This window comes from Danio rerio, chromosome 10, assembly GCF_049306965.1.
Source record: "Danio rerio strain Tuebingen ecotype United States chromosome 10, GRCz12tu, whole genome shotgun sequence".
NCBI lineage: Eukaryota > Metazoa > Chordata > Actinopteri > Cypriniformes > Danionidae > Danio > Danio rerio.
In genome coordinates, this window is record NC_133185.1 from 27,745,619 (window position 1) to 27,765,257 (window position 19,639).

Consider the following 19,639-nt stretch of genomic DNA (forward strand, 5'->3'; position numbering starts at 1 on the left):
GAAGCATGTAATAACTGTGCCCATGTCCTTTATTCTTGTCGTCATGTTTATTTCAATTAAAGACCACAAATCTTACATCAGCTATTTAATATAAATAAGGCCATGGCTTATTAATGTTTACTTTATATTACAAATTATACATTTCTTTGATCAACATCAATGTAGTGGAGATTTACTAAATGTCTATCTAAATTCATTAGTGAGCTGGAGCAGCATGGCGAAAGGGGTCATACAGGTCTTGATTGAAGTCATATGGGTCATAGGTTGGCACTGGATCGACTGGAATTTCCTTTTTCACCTTCTCATCTGGGAGCTCTGATGACGGTTCAACCATTTTTACTGGCCTTGGAGGATTATCGATCAGGCAGTCAGGGTCCCAGTAAGGATCACAGTCATACTCCATTCCTTTGACAACCATTATAGGAGGAGGAGGTGGTGGTGGAGTGGATTTTTGTGTTGGTGGAAGAGGGACAGTCGTCACTGGTTCTGGGACAATTACAGGTGGTGAGGGAGAATTCTGGGCAGGACTTAGTTTACAGTTTGGATGGTAACGTGGATCGCAAAGTACAGGCACACCACCGGCGGGCAGGTAGACAATATGTGGCTTGCACTGGGGGTCTTTTGAATTGCACAGGTATATAACATTCATCTTGGAGACAGGTGGTAAAGTAGGGGGTGGAGGCTGAGTTGTGGGTGGAGGGGTCGGCTTTAGACCAAGGGTATTCTGGTATTTCGATGCGTCAGGGCCATAGGTGAGCTCCAGATGACGCATTTGCTGGTAAAGCATTCTAATTTTATCGATCTCATAGAGCTAGAAGAGAAAGAGAGGGCTGGTTAAACCATTGTTTCATTGTTCTTTTGTATATTTTTGAGGAAGACATTAATAAAAAGTTACTTCAACATTTTCATTTCAAACACATAAGACCTTAAGCTTTGACAATTGAGAAGAGGCCAAAAAGGTTCGAAAGGTTAGGAATGGAGTAGTCTAATCCGAGTCTTGTAAAAAAAATATATGATTGAGTCATAACCATGCTTAAATTTCGGCTTTCACCATGATTTCTGCAGCTTCTGCAGCTTCTGCCACTTTTTAAAACCAAGTCAAAATTTTTCAGTGTGTAAATTTACAAGGAGCACCAAATCAATGTTTTGTTTTTTGCTTGGGACTGGGAGACAAAGTTCTAAAAGATAAGAAGTCTTGTTTTCTGTTAAATTGATCTAAATGAAGCAACTGTATTGTTAAAATATGACACATATCTGCCAAAGGGTCCGGAAAAATTTCAAATAGCAATTTTCATGTTATATTGACAGATATTTTCTGTTCTTTTGTTAAATTTATCAGAAATATGTAAATGGATCTCAATTTAAAGTTTAGATGTTTGTGTGCAAATAAAAGCATAGTATTATTTTCAGTGCATCCAACTTTAAACTGACCTTATGAATTTAAAACTGCTCTGTTTAAAGATAATGCTGCTTTTAAAAGCTCTTTTTAAAGTCTTCAACTGTGAAAAACTTATTTAAAATTCTATTATTATAATAATATCAGTCTTCATTTGTCTAGTGAAAAATACTATCAAAAATATTAATACTAGTAAATATATATATATATATATATATATATATATATATATATATATATATATATATATATATATATATATATATATATAATGGCTTTATTTAAAAAATAATAATAATAAATTCTTCTTACCCCTTCTGTGTGCCCAATACTATTATAGTAACGATAGTAGGACTGAAAGTCGGGATTTTTGCGATACCAGTTGGGATCCACAGATCTCCTCTGACGTGCATGTGCCAGAAAGTCATGGGCATGTTTAGAGTCAATGTTGATGGCTGGATTAGATGCTGCAAAAAAAATAATTACCAAAGTATAATTAAAGTGATTTTTTTAAAATGTCATGCTTAAATGTTGCTGTACTGGCAAAGTGGCACTTAATGTTAAGTAACTTAAATCTCACCTTGATCATTGGAGATTTTTGCAAGAGATGTGGCCTGTGACACTACAAAAATAATAATAATAAAATAATACATCAATTTTATATAAATATACATATATGTTTTAAAGAGAGCCTTTTGATGTAAATATTCATACCTGGCAGATTTATCAAGCACTGCAGAGCCCCAAAGAGGCACAGCAGAGATATCACCTGAAAACAGTTTTTAACATTTAAGTGCAGTATATTATTTCCACAGATTTATCTGATCTGTTAAAATGTAGAGCAACGATTAATCAAAATAGCAACAACTGCATGCAGGTCAGCTTTTTTTAATCATGCAAATGACTAATTTAGTAAAAATTCTAATAAAACTCACCTCCTGTCTCATCCTTGGTCTTTGTCCAGATATGAGGTTTCCAAATGACAAAGCCCTTAAATACTGGTCTCAATACCAGCAATTGCATTCTTACATTTTATTGGCTGTGGACACGAAGCTGTTCCTCCCATCCATGTTTTACAACATTCATTTATAAAGAAAGTATAAAACCATTAAACAAAATATATCACTTTTTTGTAAGCTGAAAGAATACCAAAAGCTAAATTAAAACTAGAGGTTAAAAAACTTGTAAATGAATATTATAAATTATATTTTGAATGTTTACTAATAAATAGAAGCTTACTTTTACAGTCTGTGGCCTGACCTAGATATTTTGTACCTGTGGGGTTTTACAAAAGCTGACCAGAACATCTATGTGCAATTGATCCTATGGCATAAATCACACCAATAAAGATCTGTTATGTTAATAACTTTGTAAATCTGATCCTTCAGATACATATTTTTTAGTACAGGGTCAAGAAGTCATTATTTTAGCACTACATATCTTCAACATTTCTGCTGTCTGGTTTGAAAAATGGTTCAGATGTGCACACTCAGGTGATGATAACATAAACACCCCCTTCTTTAGAGACGCCGCACAAAATTGAACCTTACAGAAACAGCTGGAACTCCAGCTTAGGAGCAGAGAACAGAAAAACATCTTGAGGAGAATCTTCTGCACATTAATAATTTAAAGGTTGATTATTTTAAGATTTATGGAAAGTAAATGTAGGCCCCAGCTATATATTGCTATACATAAACTTTTTTAATGTTTAAGTTGCATATGTTGAAGCAGGATAGAAAAAGGATCAGGATACTTGAAGGTGGAGAAAACTAGTGTGCAGTTTACGAAACAGGTGTGATCAAGCAAAGCTGGAATCTGAGATATGTGGGAAAACAGAGGGTAGATGATAATAATAACTGCGGGACTCTACATCAAGGTGTTATTCTGCAGCTCCCATGCAGACTCTGTACAATCATGATAAATAATGAATAATGACCCTGCCAGAATAACATCTTATTCATCTCCCATTCCTTTCTGCATTCTCCTTTTACTGCAGTCATTCAGATAAATTGATAAATTGACAGGCCATTTTGAATATTAAAAGATACAGAAACGTCCTAAACATAGAAATACAGTATGTCCTGGGCTAAAGATGTTTTATATGTACATGTGATGGTAGTTTTGTGTTGTGAACTCATAAAGAGCTTCTGAAAAGTGTAAATGAGTCTGCCCTATAATTGCTCCTTCTCACACACACAAAGTTCTGCTGCAAGGAGACATGTTTGGGATAGCTTTGTTGAACAGTGATGGACAGTTTATATTTAACTTTTACAGTTTATAGATAACTTTGTCCTTTTTATGTATGCATCTAGTGACACCATGCCTTGTTTATGGTTTGTTCTGATGTTTACAGTTCATAATGTTTTCATATATCAGCAGACAGAGCCCCATTATTCCATATCTTAATCTGCTTTTGTTAGTGTGCACCAAGGTTGAAATGTGAACACAACTTATATGAACTCAATTATGACCAACTGCTCAAATGATTTGTCTAGGCAGCCAAGGGGTATTCAGTTCTGTCTTACTGTTCTCAGGCCCATAGTCAGGGGGGGTTTGGGTAGTTCGAAAGACCTACTCCCCACTGACAACGTCCAGAATTTGGCCCCTATATGAGCTAATTTATCCCATTTTTTTTACTGCTATGGCATCATAAATTGTGAAAATAACTTCGAAGAAGAAGAGTTTTTAATTATTCAAATGGCCAAGTTTTGACTGAGGAAAGTTGAATTAGCTGGCCAGTTTGTCATCTGCCTACAGGCAACAGTTTTTTAACTTAAAACAAGTTTTATCAGATTCCTAATATTTTTAAATAATGAATGGTAATAATGTTATACTTTAAGAAAGTATTTTTTCATATTTCATTATCAAATGTTTCATTTAAAATTTTAATCTCATAACACTATTTATAAAACTGTAACTGTACTTGGTTTAAATGCACAGTTGCAAATAAATACTTTGTAGTAAAATAGTATGGTAGGCACTTTAATAAAATTGTAGGAGAGCAATTCCATGCAAATGTCAATCATGTCAAGAAAAAAAAAAACATTTTCACCACAATAGCGAAACACTTTCTAGATTTTTTTTTGTGTAGGCTTGTATTTAACATTAGTGTAAAAATACTCAAAATGTTTCTGTCAATGCTTTCAAACAATATTTAATTGGCCAAAGTCACACAAGTGGCAATATCACACCTGTTACATCCATAATGGAGAAGCATCGGATCCATAAAGAAAAAAAAAAGCTTATTCCTCATAAATCCAAAATATGTAAAGTTAAATAAAATCAATCATTTGTCTTCTATCAAGCCAACCCATGGTTTTAATTAGCTTTATTTATTTTAGGTTGTGCAGTTTAATTCACAGAATTAGTAGGTTATTAGTTCACTAAAATGTATGTTGTATTCTGTAAAGTTTTTGGTCACATCCATAACGCATGTTTATTTTCCCTATTTAAAATACAAAAAACGTTTACAGACTGATATTTTTTCTGATCCCATAAATCTGTGGTTAGTTCTTTGAAAAATAAAAACAGATGTTTCAATATAATGTTCACATACAGTTTATCTGTGTATTTATGTTTTTTTACTGATAATGTCACATACATAACGCTGGAATTGCTTAGGAACTATTTTTGGTAGATCAAAAACTGTGGTTAGGATCTGACAAGCTAATCTGTCACTAAAATGTAACATTATGTAAACCTTACAACTGAATAGAAAATGAGGTGATTAACTGCAAAATTGTTCACTTTTTTTAGAGAAAAGAACCACCTTTTTCAATAGAGTGGCTAATGGACCTGTATTTTTTTTTTTTTACTTTTACTTTTTCATATAGATTAAAACATTTTACAGAAGAAAACTTTTAGTTCAATTTAAAACATTTAGTTCAATTTAAAACATTTAGTTCAATTTAAGTTAGGCAGTCATATATTCCATTCTATATATGGATTTAAGATTTTCTGTCCACTGTGCTATTGTTGGAGGATGTGGCTTCATCCAATTTATTGTCATAGTCTTTCTTGCAGTTGGTAAAAATATATGTAGTAAATATCTCTGGTTTTTATAGTATATATCCTGGGGTCTTACATCAAGCAAGAAAATCAAAGGAGTAAAAGGTAGATCTAACTGCATAATGTTCATTGATCTTGGACATTCCCTACGTATTTATGTTTTATGTTTATACTGAAAATGTCACATCCATACCCCATGACTGAATGGAAAATTAGGTGATTTACTGCAAAAAGGTCTACTTTTTTGAAAAAAAAGAGCCACCTATTTCAATAGACTGGCCACGACTTTAAGACGTTTAATTTAACACCGCGGTTAAGTTGGTTTTGTTTTCGATATTCCTGACAGATTCGGTGATAATCGGCAATAACTCAAAAAACTCTTACCCTAAAAAGATCTAAAGTGTGTTTCCTACAAAAAAACGTTACCGAGAAACACGTCTCATACGAAAAATTACCATGGTTTTATTACAGTAGAAGTTAACCATGTTTTGGTGTATTGTTTATTTATAACACAGCTGCAAATATGGTATTTTAGTCCAGCAAAACTTGTGTTTAACATGGTTTAACTACGATAACCGTCGTTTTCGCTTGGGTGGTTTATTTTCGTACGTTAAGTCGTTTAAGATACCAGCGTGTTCGACATGTTTTTACCTCACAAACGGCTTCATCCATCTATTTCGCGCCGTCTGCCATCCTGTTACTTCCTCTCTTGAATAAAAACGTACATAAATGCAGAGTAATAAAGATACAAGTTTGCTTCGCTCATGTTCATGATGCCAAGAAGCAGCTCTTATTCCAGCTCAATAGATGGCAGTAAGCGGTACTGTTAACTCACGTATGACCTCACGAAGAAGAAAAACCCGGCTGTTTACAGTCATGACGGCATAGTCCTGCACTATTTGAGACCTAAACGGGTTTATTTTGTCCCTTTAAGAATTCAAATAACAGTGAATGAGGAAACTTGTTGAAGAAATGAATGAATGAGGACATTTGTTTAGACATATTTCTGAATGTAAGTGACGGCAGAAGAAGAGCGGGGTGATTTTTAACAAACATCCTTTTAATAAAGGTAATCCCGTGTGCTGGAGAAAATGATCAGTCAAATTTTCATCTTGTCATCAAAAGGAGATCATCTCATATATAAAGACTGTATCCTTCCCACGGGCTTGTGTGATGTGATGTGTTTATAACTGTCTGATATCGAATCTTGTGTTTATATGCACGGATCTTCATGTAATCAGAGCTATCTCTATTAGATCAGTGGTCATATGACATTAAATGTATGCTTCCTGCTTATGATTTTCTTAATTCTGCATATCAGTCCGAGGAGAGGCCAGTAAAGACTCAATAAATGTCTTCTATGAGATGGTCACAGCTCTCAGTGGAGATCAGCCTCCTGTTGTCATGGTAGGCTACAGTTATGTTTTTTTGATATACACAACAACATTGTGATTGTTTAGTGTATTACATGAACTAACACTGACTGTTTATCTTGCTGTAGACACACAAAGATCTTCATTTTATCCATGTAAGGCAGGGTGGACTGTACTGGGTGGCATCAACCAAAACAAACCCTTCCCCTTTCACCATAATTGAGTTCCTTAACAGGTTAACAAATATAATTTTTGGATCAGTAATGTGATAATATGATTTTCTTTAGGTGTGCAGATTGCATGATGATAAGTGACTGTTTTGTGTCTCCCAGATTAGCAGCTCTTACAAAGGACTACTGTGGCAGTTTGTCAGAAAAATCAGTGAGGATGAATTTCGCACTAATTTATGAGCTGCTGGATGAGATGGTGGTAAATGTTCTCTCTGTTTGCATATTTATTTTTCTCAGACCAAATGAATTAGACTTAGAAGCAACCCAATTCTATGTATAATTTCCTCTGTGTTTCTGATCAACAGGATTTTGGCTACGTACAGACAACCTCAACTGACATACTGAAAAACTTCATCCAGACAGAAGCTGTTTCATCCAAACCCTTCAGTCTCTTTGACCTCAGTAATGTTGGATTGGTAAATTGTTGCATTTCTTTTGAATATTTTGCGTCTGTTTACTCAATATTTCAAAAAACTGTGTAATGCGATTCAGGTAAATCTTGAAAGTAATTTGCTTTTAAGAACTGACTAATAAAAAAAAACATAAAACACTATTGTTTGTTTTTTTTATCTTGAAAAGTACAAATATTAACTTTTTTTCTTATTTTGTAGTTTGGGGCTGAGACACAGCAGAGTAAAGTGGCTCCAAGTGTTGCAGCCAGTCGTCCTATAATGTCCAGTCGAGGAGAGCAGGTGAGTTTTCCTAGTTTCTTCAGTTTTACATCTAATCTGTGATGATCATAAAATATTATTATGAATCATAAACACGACTGTTCTAAAATATGATATAAATATGCATGCAGGATGTTATTTTGTGTCAAAACATAGGTAGGTCAAATAGTGTTAATAAGACTAATTCATAGTCGCAGCATGTTAAAATACATTAGCCATATAAATAGTCTGGAAACATGGTAGTATCAGCACACTAATCCATGATAGTACCATATTTAAACACATAATTCATGTGTTAAACATGCTGGAAACTTTCTGTTAGTTTATTAAGTAATGCTAGTATAGTGTAAAAACATACCAATTTATGCTAGCACCATGTTAAAACATGTCAAACATGTGTTAAACATGCTGTAAACGTTCTAACAACATTTTAATTTTAATGAAAGTTGGTAGCACAGTATTACAAAATGCTAATTCACATTTTTGTGATTTGAAAAATGGTTGGCTAGTTTTAGCTGGTCTGACCAGCCTGGTTTTATAGAGGGGTTTTGGCCACTTCCAGGCTGGTTTCCATCCATTTACAGCCTGGTCTTAGCTGGTCAGGCTGGGAGATGACCAGCTAAAACCAGCTTGACCAGCCAATCTAAACTGGGAGTCCAGAAAAAAACAGCTACGTCCAGCTTAAACCAGGCTGGTCAAGCTGGTTTTAGCTGGATTGGTTGGTCATTTTCCAGCCTGACCAACTAAGACCAGACTGGAAATGGCTGTAAATCAGCTTGGAAATTGCCAAAACCCCTCTAAAACCAGGCTGGTCAACCAGCTAAAACCTGCCAACCAGTCTAGGCTGGTTTAAGCTGGATTTTTTAGCAGGGGCAGCATGTTAAAATATGTTAGCCATGTATTAAATAGTGTGGAAACAAAAGCAACATATTAAGCAATGCTAGCACAGTGTAAAACATACTAATTCATAATAGCACCTTGTTAAAACATGTTAGCCATGTGTTAAACATGCTGGAAACATGCTAACAACATATTAACTAATGGGGGTATAGTGTAAAACATACAAATTCATGCTAGCTGCATGTTAGCCATGTGTTATACATGTTGTAAACATTCTAACAACATATTAATTAATGCGGGTATAGTGTAAAAACATACTAATGCATGCTAGCTCCATGTTAAAATGTTGGCCATGTGTTAAACATGATGGAAACATTCCATTAACATAAATTAGTACTAATGTAGTGTAAAAACATACTAATGTGTGCTATCATCACCATGTTAAACTTGTTAAAAAATTCATGCTAGCTCCATGTTAAAACATGTTAGCCATGTGTTGGAAACCTGCTAGCAACATATCAGTTAAAGCTAGTACAGTGTAAACATGCTAATTCATGTTAGCGCCATACTAATACATGCTAGTCATGCTTTCTAGCATGTTAATGAATGTTAGCACAGTATTACAAAATACTAATTCACGTTTTTGCCATTTAAAACAATAACAACATGCTAATCAATATTAGCATAGCATAAAAATGTACCTACGTTTGTCTTTCTGGCTGCAGGGGGGAAAGAATGAGATCTTTGTGGATGTGATAGAGAGGCTGTCTGTGGTTATTGGCTCCAATGTAAGTAAAGCTCAATGAATCATGGCTTGACATTAAACTACTGATCATTTAGATTTTTCACACGTTTTTCTTCTTTTCAGGGAGTTTTAATGAAATCAGATATTCAGGGAGAGATTAGGATAAAATGCTTTCTTCCAACCTGTTCAGGTGAGTTTGCTACAGATTCAATTCAAGTTAATATATATAGCGATTTTACAATGTAGATTTTGTTAAAGCCGCTTGACATAGAAGTTCTAGTAAAGTCTAGATTTCATATTGCGGTCCATGCCAATGCAGATTGTAAACGGATCTTCACTTCTATGATTGTGTATCACTCTTGTAGAGATGCGGATTGGACTGAATGAAGAGCTCAATATTGGAAAGTCGCAGCTGAAAGGTTGAATATGCAAAACTGGTCAATATAATATTTGCATACACATCTCTAGAGGCTGTGTATCTTTAATTACAACTGTTTAAATCTGTTTCTTTAGGCTATAGTTCAGCTGTACGTGTGGATGAGTGCAGATTTCATCAGGCAGTAAAACTGGATGAATTTGATACTTTCCGAATATTAAAAGTCTGTCCAAGCCAAGGAGAGGTACATTTTTGAAACACAGACTAATGTTCTTTAGAATAATTCCCGCATGGACCGTTTGTGATTTTTTTTATTCTTCTTTAGCAAACAATAATGCAGTATCAGCTGTGTGATGAGCTGCCGTGTGCACCACCATTTCAGTTATTCCCCTCTGTAGAGAAGGATTATGTGAACAGGTGGGTAAACTGATTAATGAAATGTTGTTCGTTTTTATTTAATGCATACTTGTGAACTTCATTTTAAATACAGGTAGGTTTTAATTACTTGTTTCTTTAAAAAGCATGTAAAGAGTTGTGATGTTTTAAAGCCTCAAAGTTAAAACACAATAGCAAGAAGGTCACTGGTTAGAACCTTGGCTGGGTCAGTTGGCATTTCTGTGTGGAGTTTGCATGTTCTGAATATAGTTTGAATTAAACGAACCAATTTATACATTATCTTAGTATTGTAACCTATGCGAACACAGGGAGAATATGCAACTTCTACACAGAAATGCCAACTTACCAGCCATGACTCGAACCAGCAACCTTCTTGCTGTGAGATGACAGTGCTAACCACTGAGCCACCTGTTCATAAATTCAGTTAATATATATAACCTGTTATATATATAATAAAAACTAAAAGCAAACAACAACAAAAATAAATAAATAAAATAAAAAAACTGCTCCTCTTTTTTTTTTTTTCAATTATGGTAATCTATTCAAACATGACAATTATAATCATACTAAGTACTAGGCAAAGCAAATATATATTAAGTAATGTATCAATGCAGAACTATAAAGCTGGAACTGCATTATCCATCAAATAGTATTCATCAACTTCTTCCTCTGTTAATTCCACTTCTTTGATATAACAAATGAAAGGACTCCATATGTTTTCAAATACACGTTGTTTAGCTTTTAGTATATTAAGTTATTTTTTCTAATGGCAGACTTGACAACATTTGTTTTATCCATTGAGTAGCGTTTGGTCTTTGCATCTTTGTCCATAGCAAAGCTACACATCTTTTGGCATAAAGCAAGCTGAGGTCTATAAATATTTGTTCGCTTCTACTATAGTTTTTTTTCCACTTATAATTCTCACCTCTTCCCAAAAGAGTTTAATTTTTGTGCACTGCCAAATACAGTGAAACAAGGTTCCTCTAGCTTCTTTGAACATTTCTAATCATTTTTATTTGCAGGGTGTTGATCTTCCTCAAACTTCGATGTGATCTTCCACCTAAAAGGTTAGTGTACACACCGCATGCTGTTTAAAACAAGCAACCTATTCTCTTGAAAATTACATATTATTGTTTTTACTTTGTGCTGCAGTACGGCCCTTAATGTTTCCATTACTGTCCCCGTGCCAAAAGGATCTGTAAGGTAAGATCTTGTCAGGATTATTAGTGTTATTAAGTCTTATTGACCACCTAATCTCACTCTGTCTTCTACAGTATGTCTCAGGAGCTAAGTAGTCCTGATCAGACAGCTGAACTGCAGCCGAAGAACAAAGCCCTGCTCTGGGAGATCCCACGTTTTCCAGGAGGAGCGCAGTTATCAGCACTTTTCAATGTGATGTTGTGATATAATTGTGCCCCTTTTTTTCTTTGGTAATTTAATAATGGGATAAATTTCTGATAAAATCAGTGAAGTGTTTTTTTTTTTTTGTATTATTCTCCTCAAAGTTCATCAATTGAATATTAAATGGAAACTTTCTAGAATTTTAAAGATGAAACAAGTCTTTGCAGCAATATTACATAAAAATAGGCCTTCGCAGCAATATTACGGACATAACATACTGCCTGTCCAAAAAAAGTTACATAAGTTTAACTAAGGAAATAGGTAAGAACCTCCCATTAGGTAATTACATTATGGATTATTATGTTTTAACTGGTAACAATTTATTCAATCCTAACTGATTTCGTGATTAGCTTCTCATTTCTTAACCCTCTCACACGCAAGTTCTAAATGTTCCAACTGAGCCTCCTGTGTAAGGTTGTTTTATTGTGACCATTATTTAGAAGAATGCATTGCTTTAAACTTCTCATGGCAATGCATCGAATTTATCATATGACACATGGCAGTCCCAATGACTTATGTACATGTAGTTTTTTTCTTGTTCTTTCTTTTTTCTGAAATTATTGACAAACGTCCTGATTGTATTGGGAAATATTTGATATTCTGATTATCAGATATGTGGAAGAACATGTATTTCATCTTTTAAACATGTAAATAATGAACATATTATCTGATAAATTACTGGTGATGGGCACCGCCATGTCTATGCTGCGGGAGAGATAAGAGATGCTGGATTTACAGCATGTTTGTTCATAATTTTCCTCTGAAATACATGAAAATATATGACTTTAACTAGGAGAGGAATTGAGTAAATCTTCTAGTAGCATAAACAGTCTGTATCTTATGTGAATAAAGCACATTGTTCAGTTATATTACATAATAATTAATAATTATAACTCCATAGACATTAGCGTGTATTTTACAAACTAAATGTTTTACTATTTGTTCGAAAACACTGATTTTATGTGATTCATCACAAGCACCGCAGACTGTTTCTACACCGATGTGATCATACACTTCAGTGACCAGCCTATGCTGATCACACCGGTGTGATCAAACATGTTAATGGGTACACAAGAATTGGCCATCACAGAGTCCAGACCTTAACCCTATTGAGAATCTAATGCTCTGGGAAAACTCTGGAAAAGAATAAGTGTTTGCAGAAACATTTTGAACAGATTGAATTGTTTTAGCTCAGTGAATGCATGCCATAATCAAAGCTAAAGTTGCTTTAGCTAAAAATTTGGGACTTTTTTACAGGTAGCGTATTATTGTACAGTAGAGAATACAAAGAGAAAATCAAAAATCAAAAGAGCTTTGGCCTTCAGGTGTAACATTATTTACATGACAGATAAAAATAATGTACCTCTTAATTACCATTGTGTTTATGGATTATTTAGCGCAACCTTATTATTTAAAGTGATTTCTTTCAGTTCTTATGAATGAAAGTTCCTCAAAATGGAAGTACAGCCCAGAATTTGATTTTGAATAGACAGGTGTGAAAAAAGCAGAATATGATTGACACAAATTGTCATTCATATCTAATGGTTTATTGTGATGTCATAGGTGGAAGTTCCTGGACTAAGTTCTGCCTCTCTGCTGGAGGTGGGACCGGTCAGTATGTCATTCGAACTGCCAAAGCAAACCTGCACAGGCCTTCAGATCCGCTTCCTCCGACTCTCTCCAACACAGACTGGACTGTCACAACGCTGGGTTCGATATGTCACTCATTCTGACTCCTATACCATACGGATCTGACCCAGCCAGATGGAGAAAACATTTAATATATGCTGCACATTACTAAGGGTTGAAGAAGCAACTATGTGCCTGGCTAGCCCACAAAACATTTTTGAAATACCATTTTATTTTAAAATTGGTGAGTATATATACATATGATATTTGCAGTTGTGCTTCTTTGACTTTTTATTTGAGAGAGACTGAACAAAGAGATCTTTGGAGATAAAATATTATTGTGTACAGTTTTACTGTGAAAAAGTCCTATCCCTATGAAACATGGTCCATTTTTGCGGCTTTATATTATGTAAATTAAAATAATCCACATGATGTGTATGTCAAATAAATGATTTATTTAAACTTTGAAGTTTGGTGTTATATTTTTTGGAATTTAACTGCATGTAATAGTGAAGGAATTAATGTAAGAATATACACTAACTGACAAAAGTCTTGTCGCGTATCCAAGTTTTAGGAACAACAAATAACGTGACTTCTAGTTGATCTTTTGGAAAAGTGGCAGAAGGTAGATTTTTTCTTATAAATCATCTGTTGAACTGCATCCCAATCATCACAAATACTGCAGAAGACCTATTGGAACCCAGATGGACCCAAGATTCTTACAGATATCAGTCAAGTTTGGTGAAGGTAAAATCATGGTTTGGGGTTACATTCGGTATAGGGGCGTGCAAGAGATTTGTAGAGTGGATGGCAACATCAACAGCCTGAGGTATCAAGACATTTGTGCTGCCCATTACATTACAAACCACAAGAGAGGGCAAATTCTTCAGCAGGATGGTGCTCCACAGCCTCCAAATCAAAGTTCTTGGAAGCAAAGAAGGTCAAGGTGCTCAAGGACTGGCCAGCCCAGTCACCAGACATGAACATTATTAATCATGTCTGGGGTAAGATGACGGAGGAGTCATTGAAGATGAATTCAAAGAATCTTAATGAACTTGGGGAGTCCCGCAAGACTGCTTTCTTTGCCCTTCCAGATGACTGTTTAAATAAGTTTTTTGAGTCATTGCAGAGACATGGATGCAGTCCTCCTAGCTCATGGGAGTCATACACAACATTCATTTTTTTCCCACTTCACCATGACCTTATATATTATAAAGGACATTATTTCTGTTAAGTGACAAGACTTGTCTAACCAAAGTCAGACCTTACGGTGCTAATTAAATAATTCAAAATCAAAACATGATCATATTTTATTTTGTTAAAATAAGTGTAATCTAGAGGCTTTTGCCTTTTATATAATCCACTTTTGATGCCAAATGATCAACTAAAAGTCGTTATTATTTGTTGTTCCTAAAACTTGGATAGATGGCAAAACATTTGTCAGGTAGTGTAGTCATCATGTTTAGAAAGTAAATCATATTTTGTAGTCAGTATTTTGAGATAAGTTTAAATTTAAAATATGACATTATTATGCATTTAAGTCAGCCAATTTATTTTTCATAATTTTGACCTCTCGTCTTATAAATAGGTCTTTACTTGTCTTAGGGTACGTTTAAATGACAGCAGTTTACAGAAGTGTTTTTGTCAAAATGTTGGCAAAAAGACCCCTTTTACACAGATCCACAAAAACAAGTAAAAATAATGTATTATGCAGGCCCGTCCAGATATCAAAATTATCTAATCACGTTAAAAAAACATAATGTAAAAGTTAAATATTATCTGATTGTTGATGGAGACCCTTTTGTCACCATTATGTAATAACATTAAAGCGATAGTTGCCCAAAAATGGCAATTCCCTCACCCTTTACTAACACTAAGTGGTTTTCTGACTTTCTTTATTTTGTTAAACAGCAGCCATTGGCATACATTAAAGAAAGATCAAAGTAGCACAAAATAAATAAATAAAATACAATAATAAAAAAAGTCAATGGCTGCTTTTCCCAACATGTTTTAATATATATTCTACGTATTCAACAAAAGAAAGAAAGTCAAACAGGTTTAAAATGCAGCTTGGTCTAACATCTCATCTGAGGTGTAAAGATTCAGTTGACAACAAGAGCAAAAAGAAATTCCCTATCTCTTTAAACTGGTGTGTTGGGAAATCTTTGCAATGTTCTGTGAAGTTAGGACCTCCAAGCTATAATTATAAGGAAGAAAAAAACAACCTCACAAACAGCCCACCCGAACAATGATGATTGTGTTGATAATACACTGTCGGAAAAATCCTCTGAGAGGAAAATATCACTCCTTTGATGTCATTCCACACTGCTGCTGGATAAAAATACATCAAACGCTTTGACATGTTTGACCCCCTATGTTATCAAAGCACAGGTGAGCTCTTGTATCTTACCATTCTCATGTGAACTTTGCAGTATATTTTAGTTTCAGAAAAAGGTGATGAATAATATATAGTATATTCATATTATATTACAAACTGATGTTGTGTGGTCAACTAGGATTTACACTGAAAAACATTAAAGGACCACTCCTCTTTTTTTTTTTTGGAATATGGGCTCAAGGAATGTTGTTGATGTAGCATGACTGCAGCAGGTGCATTGGGATAATGAGAATAGCATGATGATCTTATGCAGCACCTGAAAATAGTCCCCAGCTAGGTAACAGCACTGTGAAATAACATTGTGCCTGCTGCAGCCATGGTACAGCTCCAACCTTCCTTGATTACTACGCTGGAATGACAATATAGTTTCTAGCCTTATTGACATAGAAAATAGCAACTATTTCTGTCTGTCTTAGTACACAATATAACTACAGAAGACTTTAAAAAGGGGAAATTATCAAAAGTCATATTTTATTATATATTTCAAGCAAGAGGATAACCCAATTCAATGATCTATGCTAACCTAAGCTAAAAGTTCTCCCGCCATATCTGGAGATTGACTGAATGAATAAAAAAAATTGTAAAAAGTAGGTTTTGTATTAGTTACAGCTTAAGTTCTGTTTCAGATCCATTTTAGATGCTGTTAAATTAGTTTATATAGTTGACAAAAACTTTTTAATCTCATTTTCTTCCATTCATACAGTGAAAATGTCAGCTTGATAAGTTTTATTATCCACTGTATACCATCAGCCCTTAAATATTTTTTAGGTAAGGTAGGAGGCTTCCATAGGCATTGTTGTTTTCATGTCAGTGCTTCCTACACACTTTACTTGAGCAGGACGCCCATGTTAACAGTGGCCCAAGTATATTTAGTGGTGACGCATGAATAATACTATTACTATCATATTTTTACACTTTTTTTGTATCTGTCCAAGAAAGCCAAACATCAATTTACACTGTATTTATTTGATGATGGTCCAGGATCAACATTAGTGAATTTACACTGTATTTATTTGATGATGGTCTAGGCTCAACATTAGTGAATTTACACTGTATTTAAATGATGATGGTCCAGGATCAACATTAGTGAATTTACACTGTATTTATTTGACGATGGTCCAGGATCAACATTAGTGAATTTACACTGTACTTAAATGAAGATGGTCCAGGATCAACAATAGTGAGTTTACACTGCATTTAAATGATGATGGTCCAGGATCAACAATAGTGAATTTACACTGTATTTATTTGATGATGGTCCAGGATCAACATTAGTGAATTTAAACTGTATTTAAATGTTTATGATGGTCCAGGATCAACATTGGTGAATTTACACTGTATTTAAATGATGATGGTCCAGGATCAACATTAATGAATTACACTGTCTTTAAATGTTTATGATGGTCCAGGATCAACATTACTGAATTTACACTGTATTTAAATGATGATGGTCCAGGATAAACAGTAGTGAATTTACACATCATTTATTTGATGATGGTCCAGGATCAACATTAGTGAATTTACACTGTATTCAATTGATGATGGTTCAGGATCAACATTAGTGAGTTTACACTGCATTTAAATGATGATGGTCCAGTATCAACAATAGTGAATTTACACTGTATTTATTTGATGATGGTCCAGGATCAACAGTAGTGAATTTACACTGTATTTATTTGATGATGGTCCAGTATCAACAATAGTGAATTTACACTGTATTTATTTGACGATGGTCCAGGATCAAGATTAGTGAATTTACACTGTATTTAAATGATGATGGTCCAGGATCAACATTGGTGAGTTTACACTGTATTTAATTGATGATGGTCCAGGATCAACATTAATGAATTTACACTGTATTTAAATGATGATGGTCCAGGATCAACAATAGTGAATTTAAACTGTATTTAAATGTTTATGATGGTCCAGGATCAACATTGGTGAATTTACACTGTATTTAATTGATGATGGTCCAGGATCAACATTAATGAATTACACTGTCTTTAAATGTTTATGATGGTCTAGGATCCACATTAGTGAATTTACACTGTATTTAAATGATGATGGTCCAGGATCAACATTAGTGAATTTACACTGTATTTAAATGATGATGGTCCAGGATAAACAGTAGTGAATTTACACTGTATTTAAATGATGATGGTCCAGGATCAACATTGGTGAGTTTACACTGTATTTAAATGATGATGGTCCAGGATAAACAGTAGTGAATTTACACTGTATTTAAATGATGATGGTCCAGGATCAACATTGGTGAGTTTACACTGTATTTAAATGTTTATGATGGTCCAGGATCAACATTGGTGAATTTACACTGTATTTAATTGATGATGGTCCAGGATCAACATTAGTGAATTTAAACTGTATTTAAATAATGATGGTCCAGGATCAACATTAGTGAATTTACACTGTATTTATTTGATGATGGTCCAGGATCAACAGTAGTGAATTTACACTGTCTTTAAATGTTTATGATGGTCCAGGATCAACAGTAGTGAATTTACACTGTATTTAAATGATGATGGTCCAGGATCAACAATAGTGAATTTACACTGTATTTATTTGACGATGGTCCAGGATCAACATTAATGAATTTACACTGTATTTAAGTGATGATGGTCCAGGATCAACATTAGTGAATTTACACTGCATTTAAATGATATTGGTCCAGGATCAACAATAGTGAATTTACACTGTATTTATTTGACGATAGTCCAGGATCAACAGTAGTGAATTTACACTGTATTTAAATGTTTATGATGGTCCAGGATCAACAGTAGTGAATTTACACTGTAATTAAATGACGATGGTCCAGGATTAACATTAGTGAATTTACACTGTATTTAAATGATGATGGTCCAGGATCAACATTAATGAATTTACACTGTATTTAATTGATGAGGGTCCAGGATCAACATTAGTGAATTTACACTGCATTTAAATGATAATGGTCCAGGATCAACAGTAGTGAATTTACACTGTATTTATTTGACACTGGTCCAGGATCAACATTGGTGAGTTTACACTGTATTTAAATGTTTATGATGGTCCAGGATCAATATTAGTGAATTTACACTGTATTTAAATGATGATGGTCCAGGATCAACATTAATGAATTACACTGTCTTTAAATGTTTATGATGGTCCAGGATCAACAGTAGTGAATTTACACTGTATTTATTTGATAATGGTCCAGGATCAACACTAGTGAATTTACACTGTATTTAAATGATGATGGTCCAGGATCAACATTAATGAATTTAAACTGTCTTTAAATGTTTATGATGGTCCAGGATCAACAGTAGTGAATTTACACTGTATTTAAATGAAGATGGTCCAGGATCAACATTAGTGAATTTAAACTGTATTTAAATGATGATGGTCCAGGATCAACAATATTGAATTTACACTGTATTTATTTGACTATGGTCTAGGATCAACAATAGTGAATTTACACTCTATTTATTTGACACTGGTCCAGGATCAACATTAGTGAATTTACACTGCATTTAAATGTTTATGATGGTCCAGGATCAACATTGGTGAATTTTTACTGTATTTAAATGATGTTGGTCCAGGATCAACAATAGTGAATTTAAACTGTATTTAAATGTTTATGATGGTCCAGGATCAACATTGGTGAATTTACACTGTATTTAATTGATGATGGTCCAGGATCAACAATAGTGAATTTACACTGTATTTATTTGACGATGGTCCAGGATCAAGATTAGTGAATTTACACTGTATTTAAATGATGATGGTCCAGGATCAACATTGGTGAGTTTACACTGTATTTAATTGATGATGGTCCAGGATCAACATTAATGAATTTACACTGTATTTAAATGATGATGGTCCAGGATCAACAATAGTGAATTTAAACTGTATTTAAATGTTTATGATGGTCCAGGATCAACATTAATGAATTACACTGTCTTTAAATGTTTATGATGGTCCAGGATCCACATTAGTGAATTTACACTGTATTTAAATGATGATGGTCCAGGATCAACATTTGTGAATTTACACTGTATTTATTTGACGATGGTCCAGGATCAACATTGGTGAGTTTACACTGTATTTAAATGATGATGGTCCAGGATAAACAGTAGTGAATTTACACTGTATTTAAATGATGATGGTCCAGGATCAACA

The 19,639-nt window shown here is 34.1% G+C and overlaps 2 protein-coding genes across 6 annotated transcripts; one reads left to right on the plus strand and one right to left on the minus strand.

Moving 5' to 3' along the window:
* Nucleotides 1–11: 11 nt before the first annotated feature.
* Nucleotides 12–6,214, minus strand: and3 (actinodin3). 2 transcript variants are annotated; one of them, NM_001025511.1, is made up of 5 exons: nt 6,056–6,214; nt 2,111–2,165; nt 1,977–2,018; nt 1,709–1,863; nt 12–811 (listed from the first exon to the last, which is right to left on the minus strand). In NM_001025511.1, exons 1-5 carry the CDS (start codon nt 6,074–6,076, stop codon nt 197–199), a joined length of 888 nt encoding a protein of 295 aa, NP_001020682.1. In that variant the 5' UTR covers nt 6,077–6,214; the 3' UTR covers nt 12–196. The 2 variants fall into 2 exon arrangements, with proteins under 2 accessions (NP_001020682.1, XP_009303536.1); XM_009305261.4 differs by lacking the exon at nt 6,056–6,214 and adding an exon at nt 2,332–2,364 and having other exon boundaries at nt 14–811.
* Nucleotides 6,215–6,249: 35 nt separating this feature from the next.
* Nucleotides 6,250–13,534, plus strand: ap4m1 (adaptor related protein complex 4 subunit mu 1). Of its 4 annotated transcripts, none has more exons than XM_021479156.2 (15): nt 6,250–6,553; nt 6,726–6,811; nt 6,906–7,012; nt 7,110–7,206; nt 7,313–7,423; nt 7,619–7,699; nt 9,244–9,306; nt 9,387–9,453; nt 9,629–9,682; nt 9,777–9,883; nt 9,965–10,056; nt 11,058–11,102; nt 11,188–11,238; nt 11,310–11,465; nt 13,000–13,534. In XM_021479156.2, the coding sequence occupies exons 1-14, from the start codon at nt 6,496–6,498 to the stop codon at nt 11,437–11,439; spliced, it is 1,149 nt and encodes a 382-aa protein (XP_021334831.1). In that variant the 5' UTR covers nt 6,250–6,495; the 3' UTR covers nt 11,440–11,465; nt 13,000–13,534. The 4 variants fall into 4 exon arrangements, with proteins under 4 accessions (XP_021334831.1, XP_073769894.1, XP_073769893.1 ...); XM_073913793.1 differs by having other exon boundaries at nt 7,115–7,206; XM_073913792.1 differs by having other exon boundaries at nt 7,115–7,206; nt 11,310–11,427.
* The last annotated feature ends 6,105 nt before the right edge of the window (nt 13,535–19,639 follow it).